This window comes from Somniosus microcephalus, chromosome 12 (assembly GCF_052327205.1).
Source record: "Somniosus microcephalus isolate GS21.2 chromosome 12, FLI_Smic_1.0, whole genome shotgun sequence".
NCBI lineage: Eukaryota > Metazoa > Chordata > Chondrichthyes > Squaliformes > Somniosidae > Somniosus > Somniosus microcephalus.
Window position 1 is genome coordinate 220,308,605 of NC_140998.1, and position 23,130 is coordinate 220,331,734.

At 53.8% G+C, this 23,130-nt stretch overlaps 2 protein-coding genes across 4 annotated transcripts in view; both read right to left on the bottom strand.

Annotated features, from left to right (window-relative positions):
- kmt2bb (lysine (K)-specific methyltransferase 2Bb) overlaps window positions 1-1,555 on the bottom strand; it is a 186,099-nt gene extending 184,544 nt beyond the window's left edge. Inside the window, exon 1 of the mRNA XM_086002474.1 lies at window positions 1,190-1,555. Within this exon, the coding sequence (XP_085858600.1) occupies window positions 1,190-1,423 (234 nt within the window). The 5' untranslated portion in view covers window positions 1,424-1,555. The remainder of the gene's footprint in view (window positions 1-1,189) is intronic.
- Window positions 1,556-17,999: 16,444 nt separating this feature from the next.
- zbtb32 (zinc finger and BTB domain containing 32) overlaps window positions 18,000-23,130 on the bottom strand; it is a 50,091-nt gene continuing 44,960 nt past the window's right edge. For all 3 annotated transcript variants that reach the window (XM_086004084.1, XM_086004082.1, XM_086004083.1), the window contains one exon: window positions 18,000-18,451. In XM_086004084.1, the coding sequence (XP_085860210.1) occupies window positions 18,222-18,451 (230 nt within the window). In that variant the 3' untranslated portion in view covers window positions 18,000-18,221. The remainder of the gene's footprint in view (window positions 18,452-23,130) is intronic.

Below are 23,130 nucleotides of genomic sequence, written 5' to 3' on the forward strand. Positions count from 1 at the left end.
AATGCCATGAATAATGCACAGCATCTAATGCAATGAATGCGCCCCCACTGGATCCAATGCCATGAATAATGCACAGCATCTAATGCAATGAATGCACCCCCACTGGATCCAATGCCATGAATAATGCACAGCATCTAATGCAATGAATGCACCCCCACTGAATCCAATGCCATGAATAATGCACAGCATCTATTGCAATGAATGCACCCCCACTGGATCCACTGCAATGAATGCCCCCCCCCCCCACTGGATCCACTGCAATGAATGCACCCCCACTGGACCCAATGCACTGGATCCAATGCAATGAACAATGCACTGAATCTAATGCAATGAATGCACCCCCACTGGACCAAATGCACTGGATCCAATGCAATGAATAATGCACAGGAAGCAATGCACAGGATCCAATGCAATGAATGCACCCCCACTGGATCCAATGCACTGAATAATGCACAGGAACCAATGTACTGGATCCAATGCAATGAACAATGCACTGGATCTAATGCAATGAATGCACCCCCACTGGATCCGCTGCACTGAATAATGCACAGGACCCAATGCACTGGATCTAATGCAATGAATGCACCCCCAGTGGATCCGCTGCACTGAATAATGCACAGGACCCAATGCACTGGATCTAATGCAATGAATGCACCCCCACTGGACCAAATGCACTGGATCCAATGCAATGAATAATGCACAGGAAGCAATGCACAGGATCCAATGCAATGAATGCACCCCCACTGGACCCAATGCACTGGATCTAATGCACTGAATAATGCACAGGACCCAATGTACTGGATCCAATGCAATGAACAATGCACTGGATCTAATGCAATGAATGCACCCCCAGTGGATCCGCTGCACTGAATAATGCACAGGACCCAATGCACTGGATCTAATGCAATGAATGCACCCCCAGTGGATCCACTGCCATGAATGCACCCCCACAGGACCCAATGCACTGGATCCAATGCACAGGATCCAGTGCGCTGAATGCCCCGGCAGTGCAGGGAGCGGGGTTGTGGAGGCTGAGCGCAGTGTGCAGGCCCGGCGGGCGCGCTCCCAGGACAAAGGGCGGGCTGAGCTGAGCTGAGCTGAGCCGAGTGAGCGCGCGGACCTGGGCCTGGACCCGGGCCTGGGGGGGGCTGCGCGCGCCTCTCTCCCTCCCCGGGCCTCCCGCTTTTACCTCATCACCGCTGCCGCCGCCGCCGAAGAGTTGCTGGAAGCGCCGCAGCCCGGCCACGGCCGCCGCGGCTGAAGAATCGACGCCTCCTCCTCCTGCTCCTGCTCCGTCTCCAGCAGCTCCAGCCGCAGCCCCCGGGCCGGGGGAACCCAGCCGCCGCCGCCTCCTCCGCAGCGCCCAGCGCCGCCTGTCGCACGGCCTGGCCGGGAAGCGGCACCGGCCCGCTGCCTGCGCCATCTTCTTAAAGAGAAAAACATCCAACGGACCCGGGAGTGTGTGAGAGAGGAGGTGAGCGAAAAAAAGACAAGAGTGTGTGTGGTGTGTGTGTGGGGGGGGGGGGAGGGGAGGGCCGATCCAGCCCACTGCGCATGGGCCAGCTCCCGGGGCCCGCCGGGAGTTGTAGTTCCTCCCCCTCCCTCCGGGCCGCACTACAACTCCCGCCCGCCACCGCGGCTCTCCCACCCCGCTCTCGCTTGTCCCTTTCGGGTGAGACACTGAGCATGCGCGCTCTCCCTCGCTTGTCCCTTTCGGGAGGGACACTGAGCATGCGCGCTCTCTCCCTCGCTTGTCTCTTTCAGGGAGGGACACTGAGCATGCGCGCGCTCTCCCTCGCTTGTCCCTTTCAGGGAGGGATACTGAGCATGCGCGCTCTCCCTCGCTTGTCCCTTTCAGGGAGGGACACTGAGCATGCGCGCTCTCCCTCGCTTGTCCATTTCAGGGAGGGACACTGAGCATGCGCGCGCTCTCCCTCGCTTGTTCCTTTCAGGGAGGGACACTGAGCATGCGCGCTCTCTCCCTCTCGTTTGTCCCTTTCAGGGAGGGACACTGAGCATGCGTGCTCTCGCTTGTCGGACACTGAGCATGCGCGCTCTCCCTCTCTCCCCCCCCCCCCCCCGCTGCACGCCGGGAGTTGTAGTCCGGCAGCAGTCTTTGTTGGTCCTGACTAAAATCACCCCATTGATCTGCCCAGTTGCATTTTTTTTTGTTGAACCCTGTCTATCTGGTTGCCCAAAAATTGACCATTCTGGAGCGAGCGATGCGATCGACAAAGAGTGCTCCAGCACTCAGCTGGTTAATGAGGATACAGTGCAGTGTAAACTCAAAATCACATAAACAGATAAAAGCTGCAATGTGCAGTTGCAAGACAGATCAAGGCTTTAAGTCTTTCAGCATAATAAAGCAATATCGTTTCATAGAAACCTGTTTGAGGGCTCCTTTAAACTTTGATATCTGGAACAGCAGTCTACTGCGAGTGAATACATGGCAAGTTCAAATGCAAGGCGCCGGCAGCAGGGGACAACTGGAGAGAGAGACAGAGAGAGAGGGGGAGTTGCATTCACAACAATGCAGCAAGGGTAAGCTGCATTATTGCTGTAGTTTTTTTTAAATTCCCCTCTACCCTAAAAAAAAATCTTTAAATTCCCCATCTGCAAATTTATAATGGATGTTTCCGATGTCAACCTGTCACGCTGCAATGACACCCTCCTGCCAGCGGAGGTGCTACAGGAGCCTGCCGTGACACCCTGAGAAGTTTACATCAGCTCCCTCCAGCAGAAGTATGGGTTTCGGACTGGCTGGTGCAGCAACACGTGTTAAATATGTCAACCTGTCACGCTGCAATGACACCCTCCCACCAGCGGAGGTGCTACAGGAGGCTGCCATGACACCCTGAGACATTTACATCAGCTCCCTCCAGCAGAAGTATGGGTTTCGGACTGGCTGGTGCAGCAACACGTGTTAAATATGTGGATCCTTCCCCCCGTAATAACTTTAAATTCCCCGTCTGCAAATTTACAATGGATGTTTCCTATGTCAACCTGTCACACTGCAATGTCACCCTCCCCGCCAGCAGAGGCACTACAGGAGGCTGCCGTGAGAAGTTTACATAGGCTCCCGCCATCATAAGTATGGCTCCCAAGATCTCTGCGCTCCTCTAATTCTGCCCTGTTGAGCATCCCTGATTATAATCACTCAACCATTGGTGGCCGTGCCTCCTGTTGCCTGGAATTCCCTCCCAAAACCTCTCCGCCTTTCCATCTCTCTTTCCTCCTTTAGACGCTCCTTAAAACCTGCCTCTTTGACCATCTGCCTTAATATCTCCTTATGTGGCTCGGTGTCAAATCTATTGTCTTTTAATATGCCTGTGAAGTGCCTCGGGACGTTTTACCACGTTAAAGGGGCTATATAAATACAAGTTGTTGTTCTTGTATGGGTTTAGGACTGGCTGGTGCAGCAACACAGGTTAAATATGTGGATCCTCCCCCTAAAATATTTAAATTCCCATTTGCAAACTTACAATGGAAGTTTCCCATGTCAACCTGTCACGCTGCAATGTGGTTGACTCTTAACTGCTCTCTGGAATGGCCTAGCAAGCCACTCCGTCGTACACAACCGCTACAAAAAACAATAACAAGAATAAAACTGGACTGAGCACTCGGCACCAGACACGACAACAGCACACCCAGCCCTGTCGACCCTGCAAAGTCCTCCTCACCAACATCTGGGGACTTGTGCCAACATTGGGAGCGCTGTCCCACAGACTAGTCCAGCAACAGCCTGACATAGTCATACTCACAGGATCATACCTTTCAGCCAGTGTCCCAAACTCCTCCATCACCATCCCTGGGTATGTCCTGTCCCACCGGCAGGACAGACCCACCAGGGGTGGTGGCACAGTGGTATACAGTCGGGAAGGAGTGGCCCTGGGAGTCCTCAACATTGACTCCGGACCCCATGAAGTCTCATGGCTTCAGGTCAAGCATGGGCAAGGAAACCTCCTGCTGATTCCCACCTACCGCCCTCCCTCAGCTGATGAATCAGTACTCCTCCGTGTTGAACACCACTTGGAAGAAGCACTGGGAGTAGCAAGGGCACAAAATGTACTCTGGGTGGGGACTTCAATGTCCATCACCAAGAGTGGCTCGGTAGCACCACTACTGACCGAACTGGCCGAGTCCTGAAGGACATAACTGCCAGTCTGGGCCTGCGACAGGTGGTGAGAGAACCAACACGAGGGAAAAACCTACTTGACCTCGTCCTCACCAATCTACCTGTCGCAGATGCATCTGTCCACGACAGTATTGGTAGCAGCGACCACCGCACAGTCATTGTGGAGACGACGTCCCGTCTTCACACTGAGGACACCCTCCATCGTGTTGTGTGGCACTACCACTGTGCTCAATGGGATCGATTCAGAACAGATCTAGCAGCTCAAAACTGGGCATCCATGAGGCGCTGTGGGCCATCAACAGCAGCAGAATTGTATTCCACCACAATCTGTAACCTCATGGCCCGGCATATCCCTCACTCTACCATTACCATCAAGCCAGCGGACCAACCCTGGTTCAATAAATAGTGTAGAAGAGCATGCCAGGAGCAGCACCAGGCGTACCTAAAAATGAGGTGCCAACCTGGGGAAGTTGCAACACATGCATCCTAAACAGCGGAAGCAACATGCTATAGACAGAGCTAAGTTATCCCACAATCAACGGATCAGATCAAAGCTCTGCAGTCCTGCCACATCCAGTCGTGAATGGTGGTGGTCCATTAAACAACTAACGGGCGGAAGAGGCTCCATGAATATCCCCATCCTCAATGATGGTGGAGCCCAGCACGTGAGTGCAAAAGACAAAGCTGAAGCGTTTACAACCATCTTCAGCCAGAAGTGCCGAGTTGATGATCCACATCGGCCTCCTCCTGAGGTCCCCACCATCACAGAAGCCAGTCTTCAGCCAATTCAATTCACTCCGCGTGATATCAAGAAACGGCTGAGCGCACTGGATCCAGCAAAGGCTGTGGGCCCCGACAACATCGCGGCTATCGTGCTGAAGACTTGTGCTCCATAACGAGCCGCGCCTCTAGCCAAGCTGTTCCGGTACAGCTGCAACACTGGCATCTATCCGACAATGTGGAGCCCCAGTAAAATTGAAGTCAATGGGAATCGGGGAAAACGCTCCACTGGCTGGAGTCATACCTAGCACAAAGGAAGATGGTTGTAGTGATTGAAGGTCAATCATCTCAGACCCAGGACATCGCTGCAGGAGTTCCTCAGGGCAGTGTGCTAGGCCCAACCATCTTCAGCTGCTTCATCAATGACCTTCCCTCCATCATCCTTCCCTCCATTATAAGTTCGGAAATGGGGATGTTCGCTGATGACTGCACGGTGTTCAGTTCCATTCGCAACTCCTCAGATAATGAAGCAGTCCATGCCCACATGCAACAAGACCTGGACGACATTCAGGCTTGAGCTGATAAGTGGCAGGTAACATTCGCGCCACACAAGTGCCAGGTAATGACTATCTCCAACAAGTGAGAGTCTAACCATCGCCCCGAGATATTCAACGGCATTACCATCGCTGAATCCCCCACCATCAACATCCTGGGGGTCACCATTGACCAGAAACTTAACTGGACCAGCCACATAAATACTGTGGCAACAAGAGCAGGTCAGAGGCTGGGTATTCTGCGGCGAGTGTCTCACCTCCTGACTCCCCAAAGCCTCTCCACCATCTACAAGGCACGAGTCAGGAGTGTGATGGAATACTCTCCACTTGCCTGGATGAGTGCAGCTCCAACAACACTCAAGAAGCTCGACACCATCCAGGACAAAGCAGCCCCGCTTGATTGGCACCCCACCCACCACCTTAAACATTCACTCCCTCCACCACCGGCGCACCGTGGCTGCAGTGTGTACCATCTACAAGATGCACTGCAGCAACTCGCCAAGGCTTCTTCGGCAGCACCTCCCAAACCCGCGACCTCTTCCACCTAGAAGGACAAGGGCAGCAGGCGCATGGGAACACCACCAGCTCCAAGTTCCCCTCCAAGTCACACACCATCCCGACTTGGAAATATATCGGCCGATCCTTCATCGCCGCTGGGTCTAAATCCCGGAACTCCCTCCCTAACAGCACTGTGGGAGCACCTTCACCACACGGACTGCAGCGGTTCAAGAAGGCGGCTCACCACCACCTTCTCAAGGGGCGACTGGGGATGGGCAATAAATGCTGGGCCTCGCCAGCGACCCCCACATCCCAGGAACGAATAAATAAATAAAAAAATCATGCTGTAATGACACCCTCGTGACAGTGGAGGCGCTACAGGAGGCTGCCGTGACATTGTGAGAAGTTTACATAGGCTCCCGCCATTATAAGTATGGATTTAGGACATTGCTTTGCAAATATAAAAATAAAGACAGAATGTATCACCAGGCACGGGCTCGACAGGCCAAATGGCCTCCTTCTGCGCTGTAACCATTCTATGAATTATGTATGGCCGCCTTAGACTGTTCCCCGAACCTCTACAAATAAAGAAACACTCGCATTTCTCCAGCGCCTTTCACCACCTCAGGACGTCCCAAAGCACTTCACAGCCAATGAAGGACTTTTTTTCGAAGTGTGGTCACTGTTGCAATATAGGAGACCCGGCAGCCAATGTGCGCACAGCAAGCTCCCACAAACAGCAGTTTTGATTCTGACCAGATCATCTGTTTTTTGTCATGTTCTCCCAGGCCCAATATTTATCCGTCAAACAACATCACTGAAAAACCTGATGATCTGGTCGTTTATCTCATTTGATATGAATGGGGTCTTTGAGAGATACCGGTTGAGGGAGGGTTGTCGGCCCAGTACACTGGGAGAACTCTCGGCTGTTTTCCCCAATAGTGCCGTAAGATCTTTAACACCTGCACAACAACGACAATTTGCATTTATCCAGCGCCTTTAACATAGTAAAACGTCCCAGGGCGCTTCACAGGAGCGATTGTCAAACAACATTTGACCCCGAGCCACATCAGGAGATATTAGGACAGGCGACCAAAAGCTGGGTCAAAGAGGTCGGTTTTAAGGAGCGTCAGAGAGGTTTAGGGAGGGAATTTCAGAGCTCGGGGCCCAGGCGGCTGAAGGCACGGCCGCCAATGGTGGAGCGATGGAAATCGGGGGATGCGCAAGAGGCCAGAATCGGAGGAGCGCAGAGATCTGGGAGGGGTGTAGGGGCTGGAGGAGGTTGCAGAGATAGGGAGGGTTGTAGGGGCTGGAGGAGGTTACAGAGATAGGGAGGGTTGTAGGGGCTGGAGGAGGTTACAGAGATAGGGAGGGTTGTAGGGGCTGGAGGAGGTTGCAGAGATAGGGAGGGTTGTAGGGGCTGGAGGAGGTTACAGAGATAGGGAGGGTTGTAGGGGCTGGAGGAGGTTACAGAGATAGGGAGGGTTGTAGGGGGCTGGAGGAGGTTACAGAGATAGGGAGGGTTGTAGGGGCTGGAGGAGGTTACAGAGATAGGGAGGGTTGTAGGGGCTGGAGGAGGTTACAGAGATAGGGAGGGTTGTAGGGGCCTGGAGGAGGTTACAGAGATAGGGAGGGTTGTAGGGGGCTGGAGGAGGTTACAGAGATAGGGAGGGTTGTCGGGGGCTGGAGGAGGTTACAGAGATAGGGAGGGGTGTAGGGGCTGGAGGAGGTTACAGAGATAGGGAGGGTTGTAGGGGCTGGAGGAGGTTACAGAGATAGGGAGGGTTGTAGGGGCTGGAGGAGGTTACAGAGATAGGGAGGGTTGTAGGGGGCTGGAGGAGGTTACAGAGATAGGGAGGGTTGTAGGGGCTGGAGGAGGTTACAGAGATAGGGAGGGTTGTAGGGGGCTGGAGGAGGTTACAGAGATAGGGAGGGTTGTAGGGGGCTGGAGGAGGTTACAGAGATAGGGAGGGTTGTAGGGGGCTGGAGGAGGTTACAGAGATAGGGAGGGTTGTAGGGGGCTGGAGGAGGTTACAGAGATAGGGAGGGTTGTAGGGGGCTGGAGGAGGTTACAGAGATAGGGAGGGTTGTAGGGGCTGGAGGAGGTTACAGAGATAGGGAGGGTTGTAGGGGCTGGAGGAGGTTACAGAGATAGGGAGGGTTGTAAGGGCTGGAGGAGGTTACAGAGATAGGGAGGGTTGTCGGGGCTGGAGGAGGTTACAGAGATAGGGAGGGTTGTAAGGGCTGGAGGAGGTTACAGAGATAGGGTGGGTTGTAGGGGGCTGGAGGAGGTTGCAGAGATAGGGTTGTCGGGGCTGGAGGAGGTTACAGAGATAGGGTTGTCGGGGCTGGAGGAGGTTACAGAGACAGGGTGGGTTGTAGGGGCTGGAGGAGGTTACAGAGATAGGGAGGGTTGTAAGGGCTGGAGGAGGTTACAGAGATAGGGAGGGTTGTAGGGGCTGGAGGAGGTTACAGAGACAGGGTGGGTTGTAGGGGCTGGAGGAGGTTACAGAGACAGGGTGGGTTGTAGGGGCTGGAGGAGGTTACAGAGATAGGGAGGGTTGTAAGGGCTGGAGGAGGTTACAGAGATAGGGAGGGTTGTCGGGGCTGGAGGAGGTTACACAGATAGGGAGGGTTGTAAGGGCTGGAGGAGGTTACAGAGATAGGGAGGGTTGTCGGGGCTGGAGGAGGTTACAGAGATAGGGTGGGTTGTAGGGGGCTGGAGGAGGTTACAGAGATAGGGTTGTCGGGGCTGGAGGAGGTTACAGAGATAGGGAGGGTTGTAGGGGCTGGAGGAGGTTACAGAGATAGGGAGGGTTCTAGGGGGCTGGAGGAGGTTACAGAGATAGGGAGGGTTGTAGGGGCTGGAGGAGGTTACAGAGATAGGGTGGGTTGTAGGGGGCTGGAGGAGGTTGCAGAGATAGGGTTGTCGGGGCTGGAGGAGGTTACAGAGATAGGGTTGTCGGGGCTGGAGGAGGTTACAGAGATAGGGAGGGTTGTAGGGGCTGGAGGAGGTTACAGAGATAGGGAGGGTTCTAGGGGGCTGGAGGAGGTTACAGAGATAGGGAGGGTTGTAGGGGCTGGAGGAGGTTACAGAGATAGGGAGGGTTGTAGGGGCTGGAGGAGGTTACAGAGATAGGGAGGGTTGTAGGGGGCTGGAGGAGGTTAAAGAGATAGGGAGGGTTGTAGGGGCTGGAGGAGGTTACAGAGATAGGGAGGGTTGTAGGGGCTGGAGGAGGTTACAGAGATAGGGAGGGTTGTAGGGGGCTGGAGGAGGTTGCAGAGATAGGGAGGGTTGTAGGGGCTGGAGGAGGTTACAGAGATAGGGAGGGTTGTAGGGGCTGGAGGAGGTTACAGAGATAGGGAGGGTTGTCGGGGCTGGAGGAGGTTACAGAGATAGGGGTGTAGGGGCTGGAGGATGTTACAGAGATAGGGAGGGTTGTAGGGGCTGGAGGAGGTTACAGAGATAGGGAGGGGTGTAGGGGCTGGAGGAGGTTACAGAGATAGGGAGGGGTGTAGGGGCTGGAGGAGGTTACAGAGATAGGGAGGGTTGTAGGGGCTGGAGGAGGTTACAGAGATAGGGAGGGGTGTAGGGGCTGGAGGATGTTACAGAGATAGGGAGGGTTGTAGGGGCTGGAGGAGGTTACAGAGATAGGGAGGGTTGTAGGGGCTGGAGGAGGTTACAGAGATAGGGAGGGTTGTAGGGGCTGGAGGAGGTTACAGAGATAGGGTGGGTTGTAGGGGGCTGGAGGAGGTTACAGAGATAGGGTTGTCGGGGCTGGAGGAGGTTACAGAGATAGGGAGGGTTGTAGGGGCTGGAGGAGGTTACAGAGATAGGGAGGGTTCTAGGGGGCTGGAGGAGGTTACAGAGATAGGGAGGGTTGTAGGGGCTGGAGGAGGTTACAGAGATAGGGTGGGTTGTAGGGGGCTGGAGGAGGTTGCAGAGATAGGGTTGTCGGGGCTGGAGGAGGTTACAGAGATAGGGTTGTCGGGGCTGGAGGAGGTTACAGAGATAGGGAGGGTTGTAGGGGCTGGAGGAGGTTACAGAGATAGGGAGGGTTCTAGGGGGCTGGAGGAGGTTACAGAGATAGGGAGGGTTGTAGGGGCTGGAGGAGGTTACAGAGATAGGGAGGGTTGTAGGGGCTGGAGGAGGTTACAGAGATAGGGAGGGTTGTAGGGGGCTGGAGGAGGTTAAAGAGATAGGGAGGGTTGTAGGGGCTGGAGGAGGTTACAGAGATAGGGAGGGTTGTAGGGGCTGGAGGAGGTTACAGAGATAGGGAGGGTTGTAGGGGGCTGGAGGAGGTTGCAGAGATAGGGAGGGTTGTAGGGGCTGGAGGAGGTTACAGAGATAGGGAGGGTTGTAGGGGCTGGAGGAGGTTACAGAGATAGGGAGGGTTGTAGGGGCTGGAGGAGGTTACAGAGATAGGGGTGTAGGGGCTGGAGGATGTTACAGAGATAGGGAGGGTTGTAGGGGCTGGAGGAGGTTACAGAGATAGGGAGGGGTGTAGGGGCTGGAGGAGGTTACAGAGATAGGGAGGGGTGTAGGGGCTGGAGGAGGTTACAGAGATAGGGAGGGTTGTAGGGGCTGGAGGAGGTTACAGAGATAGGGAGGGGTGTAGGGGCTGGAGGATGTTACAGAGATAGGGAGGGTTGTAGGGGCTGGAGGAGGTTACAGAGATAGGGAGGGTTGTAGGGGCTGGAGGAGGTTACAGAGATAGGGAGGGTTGTAGGGGCTGGAGGAGGTTACAGAGATAGGGAGGGTTGTAGGGGCTGGAGGAGGTTACAGAGATAGGGAGGGGTGTAGGGGCTGGAGGATGTTACAGAGATAGGGAGGGTTGTAGGGGCTGGAGGAGGTTACAGAGATAGGGAGGGTTGTAGGGGCTGGAGGAGGTTACAGAGATAGGGAGGGTTGTAGGGGCTGGAGGAGGTTACAGAGATAGGGAGGGTTGTAGGGGCTGGAGGAGGTTACAGAGATAGAGAGGGGAGCAGGAGGCCGTGGAGAGATTTGAAAACGAGGACAAGAATGCAGACGAGGCCTCGGTTTAAGGTTTGCGTGATGCATCAGAGATCTCGCCTGTCTTATTTTGTGAATGTCATTTAATTGTTGTTGTGGGAGTCAGCCTATTGTGGCAACTGCCCTTGCGGGAGAGCCCAGACTGGTTAGCCAGGATATAGATGCCAAAAGCCCACAGCAAAAGGGTGGTTCCCTCTCTCCGAACTGTAAATCACATTTGAGGAAACTCTGTGCTCTCAACACTGGACAGGACAGGCAAAGGCTTCTGCCCGAGGTCTGCCAGCACCGTAACAGCCATCCTCCCTCAACTCCCGGTTCCAAGCCTCACTCACTGCAAACCGATATCGGGAAAGCACTTGTTGGGAGTCCCGGATTGCCCATCCATCAGAACCTGTGGACGATACAACCTGCGGCCCGTGATTCTCTCTCTTGTGGCTCACTGGGCATCTCTCTCGCTCTCTCGCCTCCTTATCTGAGGAAGGATGTTCTTGCCACAGAGGGAGTGCAGCGAAGATTCACCAGACTGATACCTGGGATGGCAGGAATGACGTACGAGGAGAGATTGGGTCGATTGGGCTTATACTCGCTGGAGTTTAGAAGAATGAGAGGGGATTTCATTGAAACTTATAAAATTCTAACAGGACTAGACAGACGAGATGCAGGAAGGATGTCCCCGATGGTCGGGGAGTCCAGAACCAGGGGTCACAGTCTAAGGATAAGGGGTAGGCCATTTAGGACTGAGATGAGGAGGAATTTCTTCACCCAGAGAGTGGTGAACCTGTGGAATTCTCTACCACAGAAGGCAGTTGAGGCCAATTCATTAAATATATTCAAGAAGGAGTTGGATATATTTCTTAAGGCTAAAGGGATCAAGGGGTATGGGGAGAAGGCAGGGACCGGGTACTGAATTTGGATGATCAGCCATGATCGCATTGAATGGCGGAGCAGGCTCGAGGGGCCGAATGGCCTCCTCCTGCTCCTATCTGCTGTGTTTCTGTGAGTCAGAAGGTCGTGGCTTCGAGTCCCCACTCCAGAGACCCGAGAGGGCGAAAATCCAGGCTGACCCTCTCCAGCGCCAGGACGGAGGGAGCAATTCGGAGGGTTTTTGGCGAATTGGGAGAAAGCGTTCCCTCTGATAAGTGGGTCAGCAACCAGAGGTCAGAGATTGGCAAAAGGACCAGAGGGGGGAAACAAGAGGAGGAATTTCTTCACACACCCGAAAGGGCGGTGGAATCAGATTCAGCAGGAATTGTCAGAAGGCATTTTGACATGTACTGGAAGAGGACAAATTTGCAGCGTTAAGGGGGGAAAAGCTGGGGTGTGGGACGAATTGGACAGCTCTTCGTGCTGTAAGATTCTATGATTCTGTGCGTAATGAGATAAAACAGAAATACAGAACATTACTCCAGGGCAGGTACAGCACGGGTTAGATACAGATTAAAACTCCCTCTACACTGCCCAATCAAACACTCCCAGGGCAGGTACAGCACGGGTTAGATACAGAGTAAAGCTCCCTCTACACTGTCCCATCAAACACTCCCAGGGCAGGTACAGCACGGGTTAGATACAGAGTAAAGCTCCCTCTACACTGTCCCATCAAACACTCCCAGGGCAGGTACAGCACGGGTTAGATACAGAGTAAAGCTCCCTCTGCACTGTCCCATCAAACACTCCCAGGGCAGGTACAGCACGGGTTAGATACAGAGTAAAGCTCCCTCTACACTGTCCCATCAAACACTCCCAGGGCAGGTACAGCACGGGTTAGATACAGAGTAAAGCTCCCTCTACACTGTCCCATCAAACACTCCCAGGGCAGGTACAGCACGGGTTAGATGCAGAGTAAAGCTCCCTCTACACTATCCGATCAAACACTCCCAGGGCAGGTACAGCACGGGTTAGATACAGAGTAAAGCTCCCTCTACACTGTCCCATCAAACACTCCCAGGGCAGGTACAGCACGGGTTAGATACAGAGTAAAGCTCCCTCTACACTGCCCCATCAAACACTCCCCAGGGCAGGTACAGCACGGGTTAGATACAGAGTAAAGCTCCCTCTACACTGTCCCATCAAACACTCCCAGGGCAGGTACAGCACGGGTTAGATACAGAGTAAAGCTCCCTCTACACTGTCCCATCAAACACTCCCAGGGCAGGTACAGCACGGGTTAGATACAGAGTAAAGCTCCCTCTACACTGTCCCATCAAACACTCCAGGGCAGGTACAGCACGGGTTAGATACAGAGTAAAGCTCCCTCTACACTGTCCCATCAAACACTCCCAGGGCAGGTACAGCACGGGTTAGATACAGAGTAAAGCTCCCTCTACACTGTCCCATCAAACACTCCCAGGGCAGGTACAGCATGGGTTAGATACAGAGTAAAGCTCCCTCTACACTGTCCCATCAAACACTCCCAGGGCAGGTGCAGCACGGGTTAGATACAGAGTAAAGCTCCCTCTACACTGTCCCATCAAACACTCCCAGGGCAGGTACAGCACGGGTTAGATACAGAGTAAAGGTCCCTGTACACTGCCCCATCAAACACTCCCAGGGCAGGTACAGCACGGGTTAGATACAGAGTAAAGCTCCCTCTACACTGTCCCGTCACACACTCCCAGGGCAGGTACAGCACGGGTTAGATACAGAGCAAAGCTCCCTCTACACTGTCCCATCAAACACTCCCAGGGCAGGTACAGCACGGGTTAGATACAGAGTAAAGCTCCCTCTACACTGTCCCATCAAACACTCCCCAGGGCAGGTACAGCACGGGGTTAGATACAGAGTAAAGCTCCCTCTACACTGTCCCATCAAACACTCCCAGGGCAGGTACAGCACGGGGTTAGATACAGAGTAAAGCTCCCTCTACACTGTCCCATCAAACACTCCCAGGGCAGGTACAGCACGGGTTAGATACAGAGTAAAGCTCCCTCTACACTGTCCCATCAAACACTCCCAGGGCAGGTACAGCACGGGTTAGATACAGAGTAAAGCTCCCTGTACACTGTCCCATCAAACACTCCCAGGGCAGGTACAGCACGGGTTAGATACAGAGTAAAGCTCCCTCTACACTGTCCCATCAAACACTCCCAGGGCAGGTACAGCACGGGTTAGATACAGAGTAAAGCTCCCTCTACACTGTCCCATCAAAACACTCCCAGGGCAGGTGCAGCACGGGTTAGATACAGAGTAAAGCTCCCTCTACACTGTCCCATCAAACACTCCCAGGGCAGGTACAGCACGGGTTAGATACAGAGTAAAGCTCCTTCTACACTGTCCCATCAAACACTCCCAGGGCAGGTACAGCACGGGTTAGATGCAGAGTAAAGCTCCCTCTACACTGTCCCATCAAACACTCCCAGGGCAGGTACAGCACGGGGTTGGATACAGAGTAAAGCTCCCTCTACACTGTCCCATCAAACACTCCCAGGGCAGGTACAGCACGGGTTAGATACAGAGTAAAGCTCCCTCTACACTGTCCCATCAAACACTCCCAGGGCAGGTACAGCACGGGTTAGATACAGAGTAAAGCTCCCTCTACACTGTCCCATCAAACACTCCTAGGGCAGGTACAGCATGGGTTAGATACAGAGTAAAGCTCCCTCTACACTGTCCCACCAAACACTCCCAGGGCAGGTACAGCACGGGTTAGATACAGAGTAAAGCTCCCTCTACACTGTCCCATCAAACACTCCCAGGGCAGGTACAGCACGGGTTAGATACAGAGTAAAGCTCCCTCTACACTGACCCATCAAACACTCCCAGGGCAGGTACAGCATGGGTTAGATACAGAGTAAAGCTCCCTCTGCACTGACTATTGATGTTGTGATGGTGCAAGTCTGGGCTTGTTTTTCCGGCTGTGTCCTGTGTCAATGAAGAGATCAAGCTCAGGTTAAATAGAAAAGATTTTTTTAATTTCAGTGTCACCTTGTTTACAAAGCAAAGCAGCAATGAGGTCAATGTTGCTACATAGGGACCGGGGGATGTAGCCCTTGGGTCTCCGCAGATACCGGGAAGATCGGTCAAACCGTCCACCATCTCGGTCCCAAACTTTACATATCCCCTTTTAATGAAATCTACGCTCCTTCACCAATTCGATCACAATCATGTCCTGTCCTCCCCCCTCCCCGACTCCCTTCCCCTCCGACAGTGCGGCGCTCCCTCAGTACTGCCCCTCCAACAGTGCGGCGCTCCCTCAGTACTGCCCCTCCGACAGTGTGGCGCTCCCTCGGTACTGCCCCTCCGACAGTGCGGCGCTCCCTCAGTACTGCCCCTCCGACAGTGCGTCGCTCCCTCAGTACTGCCCCTCCGACAGTGCGGCGCTCCCTCAGTACTGACCCTCCGACAGTGCGGTGCTCCCTCAGTACTGCCCCTCCGACAGTGCGGCGCTCCCTCAGTACTGCCCCTCCGACAGTGCGGCGCTCCCTCAGTACTGCGCTCCCTCAGTACTGCCCCTCCGACAGTGCGGCACTCCCTCAGTACTGCCCCCCCGACAGTGCGGCGCTCCCTCAGTACTGCCCCTCCAACAGTGCGGCGCTCCCTCAGTACTGACCCTCCGACAGTGCGGCGCTCCCTCAGTACTGCCCCTCCGACAGTGCGGCGCTCCCTCAGTACTGGCATTGGGAGTGTCGGCCTGGATTATGGGGCTCAAGTCTCTGGAGTGGGGGCTCGAACCTTTAATGATTGAACTGCTTCACTGGGAGGGGATTGCAAAGGGGCGCATTTAAACCTGGTGACTGGAAGGACAGACACAGGTGGAGAGGGGTGGGTTTGGAGAGATAGGGTGTTTGTTTCTGCTCTCTTGCAATTAACCTACCGACAGAGTGGAGCAGAGCGTGAGAGGGTTGGAGTATAAGAATAAGGAAGTCTTGCTACAATTGTACAGGGCCTTGGTGAGACCACACCTGGAGTACGGGAGTAAGGAAGTCTTGCTACAATTATACAGGGTCTGGGTGAGACCACACCTGGAGTACTGGAGTAAGGAAGTCTTGCTACAATTATACAGGGCCTTGGTGAGACCACACCTGGAGTACTGGAGTAAGGAAGTCTTGCTACAATTGTACAGGGCCTTGGTGAGACCACACCTGGAGTACTGGAGTAAGGAAGTCTTGCTACAATTATACAGGGCCTTGGTGAGACCACACCTGGAGTACTGGAGTAAGGAAGTCTTGCTACAATTATACAGGGCCTTGGTGAGACCACACCTGGAGTACTGGAGTAAGGAAGTCCTGCTACAATTATACAGGGCCTTGGTGAGACCACACCTGGAGTACTGGAGTAAGGAAGTCTTGCTACAATTATACAGGGCCTTGGTGAGACCACACCTGGAGTACTGGAGTAAGGAAGTCTTGCTACAATTATACAGGGCCTTGGTGAGACCACACCTGGAGTACTGGAGTAAGGAAGTCTTGCTACAATTGTACAGGGCCTTGGTGAGACCACACCTGGAGTACTGGAGTAAGGAAGTCTTGCTACAATTATACAGGGCCTTGGTGAGACCACACCTGGAGTACTGGAGTAAGGAAGTCTTGCTACAATTATACAGGGCCTTGGTGAGACCACACCTGGTGTACTGGAGTAAGGAAGTCTTGCTACAATTATACAGGGCCTTGGTGAGACCACACCTGGTGTACTGGAGTAAGGATGTCTTGCTACAATTATACAGGGCCTTGGTGAGACCACAGCTGGAGTACGGGAGTAAGGAAGTCTTGCTACAATTATACAGGGCCTTGGTGAGACCACACCTGGAGTACTGGAGTAAGGAAGTCTTGCTACAATTGTACAGGGCCTTGGTGAGACCACACCTGGAGTACTGGAGTAAGGAAGTCTTGCTGCAATTGTACAGGGCCTTGGTGAGACCACACCTGGAGTACTGGAGTAAGGAAGTCTTGCTACAATTGTACAGGGTCTGGGTGAGACCACACCTGGAGTACTGGAGTAAGCAATCTTGCTACAATTATACAGGGCCTTGGTGAGACCACACCTGGAGTACGGGAGTAAGGAAGTCTTGCTACAATTATACAGGGCCTTGGTGAGACAACACCTGGTGTACTGGAGTAAGGAAGTCTTGTTACAATTGTACAGGGCCTTGGTGAGACCACACCTGGAGTACGGTGCACAGTTCTGGTCTCCTTATCTGAGGAAGGATATACTTGCCTTGGAGGCGGTGCAACGAAGGTTCACTAGATTGATTCCTGGGGTGAGAGGGCTGTCCTATGAGGAGAAATCGAGTAGATTGGGCCGATACTGTCTGGAGTTTAGAAGAATGAGAGGTGATCTCATTGAAACATATAAGATTCTGAGGGGGATTGACCGGGTCGATGCTGAGAGGCTGTTTCCCCTGGGCTGGGGAGTCTAGAACCAGGGGTCACAGTCTCAGGATAAGGGGTCGGCCATTGAGGACTGAGATGAGGAGGAATTTCTTCACTCAGAGGGCGGTGAATCTTTGGAATTCTCTGCCCCAGAGGGCTGTGGAGCCTCAGTCGTTGAGTATATTCAAGGCTGAGATCGATAGATTTTTGGACTCTCGGGGAATCGAGTGATATGGGGATCGGGCGGGAAAGTGGAGTTGAGGTCGAAGATCAGCCAAAATCTCATTGAATGGCGGAGCAGGCTCGAGGGGCCGAATGGCCGACTCCTGCTCCTATTTCTTATGACCTCGTGATTCAGAGAAGGATAGAGATGGAAGGGCAGAGGGTGTGAGACGGGGGAAGGGTGGGGGGCGTGCAAGACTGAAGGAGATCACAGTTGGAGAAGAGTTCTAACACAAGATGCTGATTGCTTCTTCATCATCGTTCCATCACCAACTCTTTGATTTCCCTTCCTCTCCTCCCCAGGGCACTGATCTCCTCACCCAAGTGACCCATTCCTCATGTTCTGGCGGCCAGGTTTGGTTGGCTCTTCGACTGTGAAAGGCATCGGCGATCCTCTCCTCAACCACCGCACCCCCCCCCCCCCCCCCGGGATTGTCACAGGATTGAGGAGGAGGGGGAAGGAGACCCCGTCTGCGGTTAACCCCACATGCCCACCAACCCTACCCACCCCCCAACCCACCCACACGCCCCTCCCTAACCCAGGAGGGAGCCGAGGCCAATTCTACCCGATACAAACCCCCCGCCCCTTACCCGCTAACCCACCCCGTCCCCAGTTGACCAGCTACTGCAGCTCGGGATGGGTGCAAAAGGGTCTTGAATGTCGAACTGCTTCCTTCTCTGGGCGCGCCGCTGCCACGTTAATGCTGCGTTCCCCCCCCCCCCACCCCCCAACCCCTGCTGGGGTGCTTCACCGTAGCAGCCGTCCGCGCAGGTCACACGTAGCAGAGGTACAGGTACGTCTCCTCCAAGCTCCAGTCCGGGGGCAGCTCCTCGGGTTTGTGAGCCTTGACGTGTTTCTGCATGGCGGAAAGGCTGGGGCAGAACTGGCGGCACACAGTGCACTGATAGGGCGAGGCGCCATTGTGAGTCCGAAGGTGCTTGATCATGGCCGAATAGTCACGCGATCGCTGGCGGCACAGCTTGCACTCGAAGGGCTTCTCCCCTGGGGAGCAAAGAGAAATTAAATCAGGTACGGAGTAAAGCTCCCTGTACACTGTCCCATCAAACACTCCCAGGGCAGGTACAGCCCGGGTTAGATACAGAGTAAAGCTCCCTCTACACTGTCCCATCAAACACTCCCAGGGCAGGTACAGCACGGGTTAGATACAGAGTAAAGCTCCCTCTACACTGTCCCATCAAACACTCCCAGGGCAGGTACAGCACGGGTTAGATACAGAGTAAAGCTCCCTCTACACTGTCCCATCAAACACTCCCAGGGCAGGTACAGCACGGGTTAGATACAGAGTAAAGCTCCCTCTACACTGTCCCATCAAACACTCCCAGGGCAGGTACAGCACGGGTTAGATACAGAGTAAAGCTCCCTCTACACTGTCCCATCAAACACTCCCAGGGCAGGTACAGCACGGGTTAGATACAGAGTAAATCTCCCTCTACACTGTCCCATCAAACACTCCCAGGGCAGGTACAGCACGGGTTAGATACAGAGTAAAGCTCCCTCTACACTGTCCCATCAAACACTCCCAGGACAGGTACAGCACGGGTTAGATACAGAGTAAAGCTCCCTCTACACTGTCCCATCAAACACTCCCAGGGCAGGTACAGCACGGGTTAGATACAGAGTAAAGCTCCCTCTACACTGTCCCCATCAAACACTCCCAGGGCAGGTACAGCACGGGTTAGATACAGAGTAAAGCTCCCTCTACACTGTCCCATCAAACACTCCCAGGGCAGGTACAGCACGGGTTAGATACAGAGTAAAGCTCCCTCTACACTGTCCCATCAAACACTCCCAGGGCAGGTACAGCACGGGGTTAGATACAGAGTAAAGCTCCCTCTACACTGTCCCATCAAACACTCCCAGGGCAGGTACAGCACGGGTTAGATACAGAGTAAAGCTCCCTCTACACTGTCCCATCAAACACTCCCAGGGCAGGTACAGCACGGGGTTAGATACAGAGTAAAGCTCCCTCTACACTGTCCCATCAAACACTCCCAGGGCAGGTACAGCACGGGTTAGATACAGAGTAAAGCTCCCTCTACACTGTCCCATCAAACACTCCCAGGGCAGGTACAGCACGGGTTAGATACAGAGTAAAGCTCCCTCTGCACTGTCCCATCAAACACTCCCAGGGCAGGTACAGCACGGGTTAGATACAGAGTAAAGCTCTCTCTACACTGTCCCATCAAACACTCCCAGGGCAGGTACAGCACGGGTTAGATACAGAGTAAAGCTCCCTCTGCACTGTCCCATCAAACACTCCCAGGGCAGGTACAGCACGGGTTAGATACAGAGTAAAGCTCCCTCTACACTGTCCCATCAAACACTCCCAGGGCAGGTACAGCAGGATAGCAAAATACTGCAGATGTTGGAAATCCGAAATAACAACAGAAAATGCTGGAAAAACTCAGCAGGTCAGGCAACATCCGTGGAGAGAAATTTGAGTTGACGTTTCGGGTTGGACCCTTCTTCAAAACTGGAAAGAAAAGAAACTAGATCGGAGGCAGGGCTGCGATCGGACAAAAGAATAAAAGAAACAAAAGAAGTAAAAGAGATTAGAAGCTAGACGAGATAGTAATAGGCTGGGATTAGGTGTAAAGTGTACTGGCAGGGCAAAAGATAGCTGCCAGGTGTGAGAGAGAAACAAAAGGAAAAGGGGGGGGGGAAAAGGAGTGGAACAATTACAAGAGAAAATGAAATAGGGGCCGAGGTTATGATCTGAAATTGTTGAACTCGATATTGAGTCCGGAAGGCTGCAGAGTGCCTAATCGGAAGATGAGGTGCTGTTCCTCGAGTTTACGTTGAGCTTCTGTAGAACAATACAAGAGACCAAGGACGGTGAGGTCCGAGTGGGAATGGAGCGGTGAATTAAAATGACAGGCGACCGGAAGCTCGGGGTCACCCTTACGGACTGAACGGAGGTGTTCCGCAAAGCGGTCACCCAATCTGCGTTTGGTCTCCCCAATGTAGAGGAGACCGCATCGTGAGCAGCGAATACAGTATACTAGATTGCGAGAAGTACAAGTAAATCGCTGTTTCACCTGGAAGGGGTGTTTGGGGCCCTGGACAGTGGGAAGGGGGGAGGTATAGGGGCAGGTGTTACATCTCCTCCGCTTGCACGGGAAGGTGCCAGGCGAAGAGGAAGAGCTGTTTGGGGTGATAGAGGAGTGGACTAGGGTGTCTCGGAGGGAGCGGTCCCTGCGGAATGCTGAAAGGGGAGGGGAGGGGAAGATACGTTTGGTGGTGGGATCACTTTGGAGGTAGCGGAAATGCCGGAGGATGATCTGTTGAATGTGGAGGCTGGTGGGGTGAAAGGTGAGGACAAGGGGAACCCTATCATGGTTCCGGGAGGGAGGGGAAGGGGTGAGAGCAGAAGTGCGTGAGATAGAACGGACACGGTCGAGGGCCGTGTCAACCACAGTAGAGGGGAATCCTCGGTTGCGGAAAAAGGAAGACATGTCTGAAGCACTGGTGTGGAAGGTGGCATCGTCGGAGCAGATACGGCGGAGGCGGAGAAACTGGGAGAATGGAATAGAGTCCTTACAGGAAGCGGGGTGGGAGGAAGTGTAGTCCAGGTAGCTGTGGGAGTCAGTGGGCTTGTAGTAAATATTGGTCGATAACCTATCCCCAGAGATGGAGACGGAGAAGTCGAGGAAGGGAAGGGAAGAGTCCGAGATGGACCATGTGAAGGTGAGGGAAGGGTGGAAATTGGAGGCAAAGTGAATGAAATTGTCAAGTTCGGGGCGAGAGCAGGAAACGGCACCGATACAGTCATCAATGTATCGGAAGAAGAGGTGAGGGAGGGGACCCGAGTAGGACTGGAACAAAGATTGTTCCACATAGCCCACGAAAAGGCAGGCATAGCTAGGACCCATGCGGGTACCCATGGCAACACCTTTGACTTGGAGGAAATGAGTGGAGTTAAAGGAGAAGTTGTTCAATGTGAGAACAAGTCCAGCCAGGCGGAGGAGGGTGGTGGTGAATGGGGACTGGTCGGGCCTCTGTTCAAGGAAGAAGCAGAGCGCCCTCAGGCCATCCGGGTGGGGGACGGAGGTGTAGAGGGATTGTACGTCCATGGTGAAAAGGAAGCGGTTGCGGCCAGGAAACTGGAAACTGTTAAAGTGGCGGAGGGCGTCCGAAGAGTCGCGGATGTAGGTGGGAAGAGACTGGACAAGGGGAGAAAAGAGAGTCAAGATAGGAAGAGATAAGTTCCGTAGGGCAAGAACAGGCTGAAACGATGGGTCTACCAGGGCAGTCCTGTTTGTGGATCTTGGGAAGGAGGTAGAAGCGGGCTGTGCGGGGTTGGGGAACTATGAGGTTGGTGGCCGCGGGGGGAAGATCTCCAGAGGAGATGAGGTCAGTGACAGTCTTGGAAACGGTGGTTTGATGTTCGGTAGTGGGGTCATGGTCCAGGTGGAGGTAGGAGCAGGTGTCGGAGAGTTGGCGTTCAGCTTCCGCTAGGTAGAGGTCAGTGCGCCAAACAACAACAGCACCATCCTTGTCAGCAGGTTTAATGACAATGTCAGGGTTGGATCTAAGAGAATGGAGTGCTGCAAGTTCAGAGGGAGGTAGGTTGGAGTGAGTGAGGGGAGCAGAGAAATGGAGACGGCCGATGTCACGGCGGCAGTTAGCGATGAAAAGATCTAGAGAGGGTAAGAGGCCAGGGGGAGGGGTCCAGGCAGAACGGGAATTCTGCAAGCGGGAGAAAGGGTCAGTTGTGCGGGGGGAAGACTCCTGGCCAGAGAAGTGGGCACGGAGACGAAGGCAGCGGAAAAAGAGCTCAGCATCGTGCCGGGCTCGAAATTCATTGAGGTGGGGGCGTAAGGGGATGAAGCTCAGGCCTTTGCTGAGGACTGATCGTTCAGGGTCAGAGAGGGGAAGGTCAGAGGGGATAGTGAAAACGCGGCAGGGGGTGGGATTGGGAGAAGGGGGGGGGTCAGAGGAAAGTGAAGGGGAAGGAGGTTCCGGAGGGGCGTTGGTGTCCAAGAGTTGATGAAGCTTGCGATCCTTGACATCGGAAAGGAAGAAGAAAAGTTTTTTGTTGAAGCGTCGGATGAGTCGAAGGATGAAATGGAACTGTGGACCCGGACAGCTTTGAGATAGAGTGCGCCAGTGTTGCTGAAGAGAGAAGTCGAGTGTGTTCATGTGGCGCCGCATGGCGTTGAGCGTGGATCTCAGGATGCGGCGAGAGCAGTAGGTCGAGGAACGATGAATATCTTGGAGATATTTGTAATCCAGTTTTGAAGAAGGGTCCAACCCGAAACGTCAACTCAAATTTCTCTCCACGGATGTTGCCTGACCTGCTGAGTTTTTCCAGCATTTTCTGTTGTTATTTCAGGTACAGCACGGGTTAGATACAGAGTAAAGCTCCCTCTACACTGTCCCATCAAACACTCCCAGGGCAGGTACAGCACGGGGTTAGATACAGAGTAAAGCTCCCTCTACACTGTCCCATCAAACACTCCCAGGGCAGGTACAGCACGGGTTAGATACAGAGTAAAGCTCCCTCTCCACTGCCCCATCAAACACTCCCAGGGCAGGTACAGCACGGGTTAGATACAGAGTAAAGCTCCCTCTACACTGTCCCATCAAACACTCCCAGGGCAGGTACAGCACGGGTTAGATACAGAGTAAAGCTCCCTCTACACTGTCCCATCAAACAC